Below are 9,352 nucleotides of genomic sequence, written 5' to 3' on the forward strand. Positions count from 1 at the left end.
CTTCCAGGTCGCTCTAGCTATTCCCCACTTTTTCCATTTTTTTCACCACTTCCCGCACCTCCCCAATGGCGAACGATGGCGGCCGCCTCCTCGCAGCCGGCGTACTCATCCTCTCCTACGACGGAGGATTCGAAACTACACGTCTATCCTCAGCCGACCTCAAGGCACACAAACTGGACGGCGGCGACTGGTGTCTCATCCGCCGCTACCACGTCGGCGTCAACGTACGGCTCCTGCTCGGTCCGTCCCCGCTCCTTACCCCCCCCCCCCTTCACACACGCACATCAACTCGTCCTTTATCATTATTAGTACAATATTGTTTCGATCCATCAATCGAATTCCGTTCCGTTTCGTTTTGCAGACGATGAGGTGCTTCCATCCGCTCTTCCGTACACTATTGGTTGGGATACATATAACCGCTGCTGCATATTGAAATTTGGCGCTAACTCTTTCAGAACCACATCTCGCTTATGTGAATGCTGATCCTTAAGTCTGACCATAATACCGTATATGCAGCAATAGTCCAATCTCTCTGTTGAGCTACCCACCGGGACCATTTCGTATGCACTTTATTACCTTCTTTAACTTCATTTTTTCTTCTTAAGCGCTTATTGCTCCAGCATTTCCATTTGGACCATTTGATATTATAAGGGTGCTGCTCTTCTTTCAGTAGTATTATGCCCCTAAGTGTCACAGATGGCTGACTCTCGGAATTCGGTTAATATTTCCCTACAGTGGAGGTCATTGAGCATTCTAGCGATAAGGTGCATCGTCGTCATCTCCGGAGGATGATGTATGAAGAGGATCATAAAATCTTTTACAAGTTTGTGTACTTAATTTCTCCCTCAATATAGGTAACACATGTCAGACGTTTACATATGTTGTTCTTACATGCCTTGGAACAGACTTGTTTAGAAAATTTTCTAACAGTACTTATGTAGACGACGTGGGCTTAGCCCAGTGGTTGGGGTCGCAGTGGCGCACCCCAACGACCGGAGTTCGATTCCTGGGATGAATTTTGGAATTGTCATGCCAAGTCCCGCTTCTACTATATCAAAAAAGTGTCTAGTTCCTCCTAGACGCACTGTTTCATCTAACAGTACTTATGTAGTTATTTTGGTGCTTGGCTATAAGCCTAAAACTTTTTTTTTCATCATTTCAGTATAGGAATTACCATTTGATGTGATTCTGATGAGCTTGACATAGCATTAATGGATCAAGACTTCCTTTAGCAAATTCCCTGGCTCATGTGGTCATTGATGAGGCCCAGCGTCTTGAAGATCTATCCAGTGTATGTAGAACCACTCCTTCACTATGATCGTGGGAGTTGCAGTGCTCTGAGTATAATGCTAGTTCTGCAATGTTTTCAGGTATTGTATAATGTCCTCGAAGAACGTTTTATCTTGCCAAGGCATCTACTACTGACACACACGCATATTCAGAAGCTTTCTGAACTACGGGTGTTGACGCACTTCCTTCAGTTTCCATGCCACTCGATGAGTTCCTCTCTATTTTTAAGGAACCCGGGAATTTGCTAGCAGGTATTTACCTTACTAATTTATAGGATTCATCTTTAGCTCTATCCAGTTGCCCTGTGAATTGATTTATTCAGTCAAAAACAGGATTTTTGCAACTTGGCTCTGAACACTATATATGCCTCATGTACCATCCGTTCTAATGTTTCTCAGTAAGCGGCACCTTGGGTGCTAGCATCTGTGGTCTCTTCCTGCTTCATTTTGCATTATATTTATATAGGTGCGTGTCCATGGGATAGTTAAGTATTGTTACTCTTTCATCAATGTTCCGTTTATTTCTGCACAACACATAAAAATAGAATAAATATGGTACATATTTTTTTGTTTGTTTGTTCGAAGACAATGATTTAAATGACAATCATATCTTCACGGGAACAAGAAGTATTTGTGCTTTTAAAAGGGGAAATTATCCCAGTTCCACCCCAAAGAGGCACAGATTGCCATATATTTCCAATGCAACAGTGGGGCGCTGGGCCACATGTCATTGACACACTAGATGATATTTTCTAGTTCCCTGATCTTGGGTATGGCAATGAGCAATATTTCCCTTCCGTAAATATTTGAGATGGTGATATAGTTTGGCTAGTATAGTCATCTCAAGGATCAGAACATACAACAGGTTCAAATCTCATTTTGACCTTGTTTTGCATTTGGTAGTTATCCACGTTATAAGCTATGTGCAAATGTTAAGTTCTGTGTCTTGTTTTTGTAAATCCAATCAGGTGGTACAACTGAGGAAAGCTTGCGGTCATCCATACCTATTCTGTAGCATTGAGCCCAAGCCTTATGAGGAAGAGGAGCATTTGGTTCAGGTCAGTTCTACTTCATTTTGAAACAAGACTCTAAAAGCATGTTTAGATTGTGCCTGATTCTAGTGCACTGTGAAATAATCTGCAAGCTTGAAATTTGAACTTGGGACTTTAAGAGTGATATGCAGACCGGTTGTTTAGTAATATTTATTCAGGCTATTGGAAAGCTTATCATGCTAGAGAAAGCTTTCTAGCGTTATCATCAAAACCAGGCCCCCCCCCCCCCCCAAAAAAAACAGTGGCATTAGACAATTTGAAGAACAGTAGACAGGATTACAAGCACCTAGCTTATAATAAAAGATCTGTACCTTTGATCCAAAATTATATGCACCTACCTGCTGACATTCTCCCTGGTAGAACGGTTTGCTTGGGGACACTAGGAGTGGTGGTAAACAGAAATTGAAAGTACAAATATACATATATATATGAGGGAACGATTTGCAGAAACAAATCTTTGGATCAAATTAATATACGGAATACTCAATTGTAGTGGAAAAAGAATTGCTAGCAATTAAGTATGTATGCAAGAGACTAAGCTTGCGGCTGTATCACTTTCTATCGTAATGGAAACGCTAGGCGCGGATTTTGATGCTTATTTATGCTTACCGGCAACTAATACGCGAGGTGGTATTATGGTGACTTGGAAGAGCAGGGTGGTGCAGCTTGACAATGCACATGTCGACTCTAGCAGCGGCACAACCCAGGTGACCCCTCCAGGGGTGCCGTGGTGGTTGACCTACGTGTATGGGCCACAGGATGATGTGGACAATGTCGCATTCCTCTCAGATATGAGGGATGTTAGGCGCACTCATCCTGGCCCTTGGGTCCTCTGCCATATCCTTTACCATATATTTTTTCTCGGATTCGCATCGGAGCGGACATTGACCGGTTTCGGATTCGAATGCGGATATACCGGACTGCGGATTCGAATCGTAAATGGGTTGGATTCGGACCGGAAACAAAAATAGACGGATATATGCTCTCATCGATAGATAGTTATAGTTGTTGCAAATCTTGGGAGATTTAAACTTTCATTCTTGTGTAACTAAGAAAAAAGAGACACAATTTATGCTAAAACTCAAGTATTGGTAGAAATTTAGAGCTAAATATGCTCACCAAATGAATTCTTTAAATCAATAACTCCTAATCTTGTGAGATTGGCCTTGGCTTTCGACTAAAAAAATGAATTATTTGCTTCAAACCTTCGGATTATCCTAATTAAATTTCGGATAATCCATATCCGCATGATATTTGTTAGACCATATCCTATACCGTTATTTGTTATACCATATCCTATACCGTATCTGGAGCGCTACTTCGGAATCGGATATCCTTATCCATCGGATTCTTTAAAATCGGATATGGATACCTTAAAACGGATTTGGGACCGATTTCGGTGCGAAAATTATCCTATCCGTTTACACCCCTAGCGAACACTATGCCGTTTTAGCGTGATATAGCATGCTATTTCGCAAATAACGTCACAATGCTATTAGGGAAGAAATAGCGTGCTATTTTAAACCTTGTTGAGAATTACAAGTGGACATTTATTTTGTTATTGGAAAAAGACTTGCCACCTACTGAGAGAGAAATGGGTAATAGCACACATTTATTGGGCGTATGAAACGGAAATTCAATTCGGTTCCTGGGTGCGTATGCTCCCTCTACTAACAAAACATATTTCGAAGTGTGGAAAAATTTTGACAAAAAATTTTACATGTACATCTCAATAATATATGTGTATGCGTCAAGTTTCACGAAAAAATAATATTTTGTGTGGCCTATGTAAAAAATAGAAAATTTATCCTGTGAAAAGCATTGTTTTCAGCACTGGATTTTGTCTTTTTTACACACGTCACATGATAAGTTCATTTTTTATGAAACGACTTTGTGAGCGTGTAGCACGTGAAGGTGCGAATTTTTTGTTTCAATTTTTTTGAAATTTAAAATATGTGTAAGATGCATTTCAAAATATAGGGAGCATATGCTCCCATGTTCCAAAACACCACTCCCCGTATGAAATAGGTACATACTCCCTCCGTTCTAATTTAGTCTATATTCTGGAAAAAAAAGAGACAAACTAGTATTGCATTTATTATTACTACTTAAATATGTGAACAACCAATCCAAGCTACATTGAAAATATCAACGTCAAATGAAGAGAGCAAAACCACTTCGTTTTCAGTGTTTTTGTTAACTAAAAACTAGAATGTAGAGTATTTGAGAACAAATTTTAAGTCTAGAATGCATCTCAATAATGCAGAGATGGGACCTCAAGAAAACTACCCGTTTTCAGTGCTTTTTTTTTCGAGAATGACTAGAGGGTCAGATGGTTAGCTCGAGTTGGTGGCTACCCCGCAACCCGGGTTCGAATCTCCTCGGACGCGGATTTGCGGCTCATTGAGCTTCTTCTGTAAGAATAAGCCCTGGGTGCTAGTGCCCATGGGTCTCGTTTTTTTTTGAGTGTTTTGCTTTTCTACGCGATTAGACATGAAGAAACGCCACCGGCCATAGGGCTTATCACACACGACTATATAAATGGGAATTTGTGTTGGAAATTTTATACACAGTTAGACGATAATAAGCGTGTGTGGCTCATGTCATCTTCAAAATGGTGACATCATATTAGCCTTGTGCGTTGACTTATAATCATCAGCTTACATTTGACGCGTGTTTGCTTCATGCCTTCTTGAGCTCCGGAATGCTGCGGGTTGTTGTTGGAACTTTCCTGGCCACATATGGCCGTCGATGTAACACAGTAATAATGTGTCGTTTGCACAGGGCCGGCCCGAGGGGGGGACGGGAGGGGCGGGCGCCCCGGGCCCCTGGAACCAAGGGGGCCCCAAGTCCCAGCTAGCTATTCATAGGTTGCAGCGGACGGCGGCGCCATTAGAGCAGCTAAGAGAAAAATTTCTATGGTACAATACAACTGACTCGAGGAACAAGACGAAGCGTTATCCAGTGAACTAACATTGGGCCCTTTTTACCTTTGATTAGATGGGCCTGGGTTAGCTTCGTTTTATCACTTTTGTCTATGCCAGGGATTAAATGGGATCCAGCCCATGGCTAGAGACCGACCGATCCAGCAAATCCAACACGGGATTCTCAAGAAAAGATGCAACACCATTCACGCATTTTCCTGCTCAATAAAAACTGGCGCATTTCCTTTTTCGTTGAGTGCTGATTTCCAATAGTTCATCTGTATCAAATTAAGTGATTTAGATTTTTCTAGATTCACATGTATATGAACACGTTTTAGCATATAGTTACACGTGAACCTAGAAAATTGGAGCCACTTAATTTTGTAGAGAGGAAGTAGTTGGCAAAGCTCAAATGAATAGGTACGAACCTAATTTTTCTTTATTGGGCGCTAGCATATTGTTTAATTATTTTCTGGACAAGCGAGAGATGACTAATTGATGGTCCTTTATTGCTACAAATGCTAGTCGAGAGGCGAGAGGCGAGGTTGAGTTGCTGAGACTTCGCTAAATTAACAACTATGCGCTTGAATATAATTTAGATATATAATCTGAACAGATATATAATACTTAATTATTATTTGAGTAGTTACATTATGGGCCATGAATTGTAGTCTCGCCCCGGGTCCTCGAAATCTTAGGACCGGCCCTGCGTTTGCACACGGCTCTGATCCTATAAATCTTGTGTGTGAATGAAGCTTTTCACACATGGTTTCTTTTCCTTGCATTTTCAGCTTTCCCTTCTTTCCTACGAGGGGTACCATCGGTTTCTGCAAATCCACGGCTATGATATGTCTCACTGTAACTCTATATGAAACAAAAGTCTAGGTAGCAGCTAAATCAGGGCCACACATAATACTAATTAGTATAACCATTTTTTTGGCAATTATTCTAGAACCGGAGGGAGTAGTAGAGATTGAGCAATCGTGGATTTACTAACTGATGACGACGGGGTTAAATGAGACAGGGATGACTCGCCTTTGCTTCAACAACAACCACTCATTGGCCGGAGGCATGGGTGGCGACAACTTCTTTCACCACATTGTCTTCTAATTTCAGAACACCAACTACCTCCGTCTAAAAATAGGTGTCTTAGTTTTATCTAATTATAGATGTATATAGACACATCTTAGTCCGTATCTAGAAAAAGTTGAGACACCTATTTTTAGATGGAGCCAGACTGCACCCATATCAATATCATACTATATCATGGCAGAGACCTGTTAGTGAGGACCAGAACTACAAGGGCGTTTATTAACTCTGAATTTGTTCAGTCATGTCTGACAGATAATTTTAAACAGCACATAAATGAAAATATTATTTTCCATATACGTGAGACGACCTGGGGGGACCAATGGAGCTCCTGCTAATCAAGATCGATGGTGCCTACTGCAGGTCTGAATATGATGGAGCTCCTGCTAACCAAGGCCGATATACACTGGATCTCAGCTGTTATATAACCCGTGGTGCGAAGACAAGTTTTAAGTAGCCAGCCTGCACGCACACACAGACACAGCACACCACAGTCATGGCCATGACTGCTCCAGACACGTCTTGCCTGGTGGGCCCTGTAGCGTTCAAGGACTTGAACTGGAAGGACGAGGGCGAGATGGTGATCACCCCACCGGATGAGAGTGCAGACATTGTTTCCTCCCTGCCAAGCAACATAACAGGTCCCAACATTCAGCTGCGGCAGTACCAGGGCGTGTGGCTGCTAGGCACGGTGGTTCCCGGGCTTGTCTCCCTCCACCGTCGCTTCAGGTCGCGGCCGGGTGATGTGCTCCTCGCGAGCCCTGCCAAATCCGGCACTACCTGGATCAAGGCGCTCACCTTCGCGACCATGGCACGATCCTCGTACCCGCCCTCCGCCCCTGACCACCCGCTCCGCCGCCTCAACCCGCACGAGTGCGTCCCCTACATGGAGGACCTGTTCGTGGACGGCCACGAAGCCAAGCTGGAGGCACTGCCGTCGCCAAGACTCATGCACACGCACCTGCACTACTCCCTGCTCCCTCGCTCCCTCGCCAACTGCAAGACCGTATTCGTCTGCAGGTATGTATATATATGCATTTTTTTGTTTCTTTCCTTTCTCTTGATATTTTTAATTTACCAACGAGGGAAGACGCGCGGTGTATGTATCGTGTAGGGAGCCCAAAGATATGATTGTTTCGCTATGGCACTACCTGCATCGCGCTGGAGTGAACTTCTCCTTCTCGGAGGTGTTCGAGTTGACATGCGATGGCAAGAACCCCAACGGCCCATTCTGGGACCACGTCCTGGGATACTGGAGTGCGAGCAAAGTCAGACCGGAGGGAGTCCTGTTTCTGAGGTATGAGAAGATGCTAGTCGATCCGGTCGGCACCGTCCGAGAGCTCGCGCGGTTCCTGGACGTGCCATTCTCGGCAGCCGAGGAGATGGCGGAGTTGCCGATGGAAATTGGCAAGCTGTGCAGCATAGACATCATGAGAGGCCTCCAAGGGAACAAAACAGGAAGCATTGGGCAGTTCAAGTTTGCGCACCAAAGCTTTTTCAGGAAAGGGGTTGTGGGGGACTGGGTGAACCATATGACGCCTGAGATGGCCCGCCGCATGGATGCCATTGTTGAGGAAAAGCTCCGGGGATCGGGGCTCACCTTCACGTCTTGACTCGGGTAGGCGTAAGTTACTTATTTTATGTATATTTCTGCTGGGTTTCCTTGTGCTGCCATGATCATGTCCGTCCCTCCACCTTGTGCAGGTGCACGACACAGGGAGCTCGCGCATGACAGCGGAAGCAGCTACCGCTCCATGATCATGTCCCCGCGCTCTGAGCTCTCAGCTCCCGTCCCTGAACTGCAAGCTCTTGTAGCAGTGCGAGTCGACAGTGTCTATCGGTCCAGTGTGTATTGGCAGTAGGCCCTTGCTGTTTCCCTTCATCGTGATAGCTCCGCGAACTGTGTGCTGCAGCGAAGAACTGCTATCTACGTTAGTTGATAGCTCTGAAGTGAACTGTCCTGTCATGTAGTTTATATATGTTTTAAGTAGAATGAGATTGATTGGGTGATGCCTATGTGTTTCTATTTGCTGAGAAGCATAAATGACGATTGATTGGATTGGGTGATATAAAAACCACTATATATTTATATATATATGTTTTAAGTAGAATGGAGATTGATTGGTGTGCCTGCCTATGTTTTCTATTTGCTGAGATGCATAAATGTCGAAAGAGGAGTATCTGCTTGCTCAGTTTGTTATGGCCTGCAAGGACTTCAGCTACACTCTGTTGATTTTTATTTTACCCGATGTCATATGTTCAGTTGCAGTCCTCTACCTCTTCTTCCCTCGTTTTTAGGGACTTCTTCCTAGTTAAAAGCTGTATCGCTGAATCAGCCATGGTTTATGCTCAAGGAGGGACCATGCCACTGAACACGACAGGGAGGTGAGCCACTACCAAGGATTTCAACAGGGAGGCGTAGTCTGGGATAAACATAAGTCGGTTTGGCAGTCTGTCGTTCCGCTGCGCCATAATTTCTTTCTTTGGCTAGCTTTAGGGGCAGGTTAAACACTAAGGATAACATGACTCAGAAGTGCTGGTGTGTTGATACTGGATGCGACCAATGCCCAGCTATTGAATATTTCCCAGTTCATTGACACACTACATGATATTTCTCGGTTCCATTCTCTTGGGTATGGTAATGAGCAATATTTTCATTCCGTAAATATTTGAGATAGTGAATATGTGATGCATTTTGGCTACCGTAGTCATCTCAAGGATCAGAACATAATCTGGAAAATTAGACTCTGGTTACCAGGTACTCCCTCCGGTCATTTTTAATTGACTCGGATTTAGTACAAAATTAAAAAGGACCGAAGTGAGTACTAATATAAGGTGCCCCAACATTTGATATGCATTGTTTATCAATGTTTTTATCTGTTTAGAACAATTTCTTCCTAATAGTTCAAATCAGGTCCTTTCAAATTATTCAATTGAATTGTCATTTCTGTTATTTTCAGGTCTTTTCGTTTTGTTTTCCTGAGATGTTCACATAAGC

The 9,352-nt window shown here is 43.3% G+C and overlaps 1 protein-coding gene across 2 annotated transcripts; it reads left to right on the forward strand.

Annotated features, from left to right (window-relative positions):
• The first annotated feature begins 697 nt into the window (after positions 1 to 697).
• LOC124694193 (cytosolic sulfotransferase 8-like) lies at positions 698 to 8,296 on the forward strand. 2 transcript variants are annotated; one of them, XM_047227210.1, is made up of 7 exons: positions 698 to 793; positions 1,163 to 1,291; positions 1,371 to 1,541; positions 2,258 to 2,347; positions 6,718 to 7,374; positions 7,469 to 7,972; positions 8,059 to 8,296. In XM_047227210.1, the coding sequence occupies exons 5-6, from the start codon at positions 6,851 to 6,853 to the stop codon at positions 7,965 to 7,967; spliced, it is 1,023 nt and encodes a 340-aa protein (XP_047083166.1). In that variant the 5' UTR covers positions 698 to 793; positions 1,163 to 1,291; positions 1,371 to 1,541; positions 2,258 to 2,347; positions 6,718 to 6,850; the 3' UTR covers positions 7,968 to 7,972; positions 8,059 to 8,296. The 2 variants fall into 2 exon arrangements, with proteins under 2 accessions (XP_047083166.1, XP_047083164.1); XM_047227208.1 differs by having other exon boundaries at positions 714 to 854.
• Positions 8,297 to 9,352: the final 1,056 nt, after the last annotated feature.

The sequence above is a fragment of the Lolium rigidum genome, chromosome 3 (genome assembly GCF_022539505.1).
Source record: "Lolium rigidum isolate FL_2022 chromosome 3, APGP_CSIRO_Lrig_0.1, whole genome shotgun sequence".
NCBI classification, from domain to species: domain Eukaryota; kingdom Viridiplantae; phylum Streptophyta; class Magnoliopsida; order Poales; family Poaceae; genus Lolium; species Lolium rigidum.

Coding starts and splice junctions, on each gene's coding strand:
- LOC124694193 (XM_047227210.1), top strand. CDS start 6,851: ATGGCCATGACTGCTCCAGACACGTCTTGCCTGGTGGGCCCTGTAGCG. Junction 7,375..7,468: donor AAGACCGTATTCGTCTGCAG/GTATGTATATAT, acceptor TGTATCGTGTAG/GGAGCCCAAAGATATGATTG.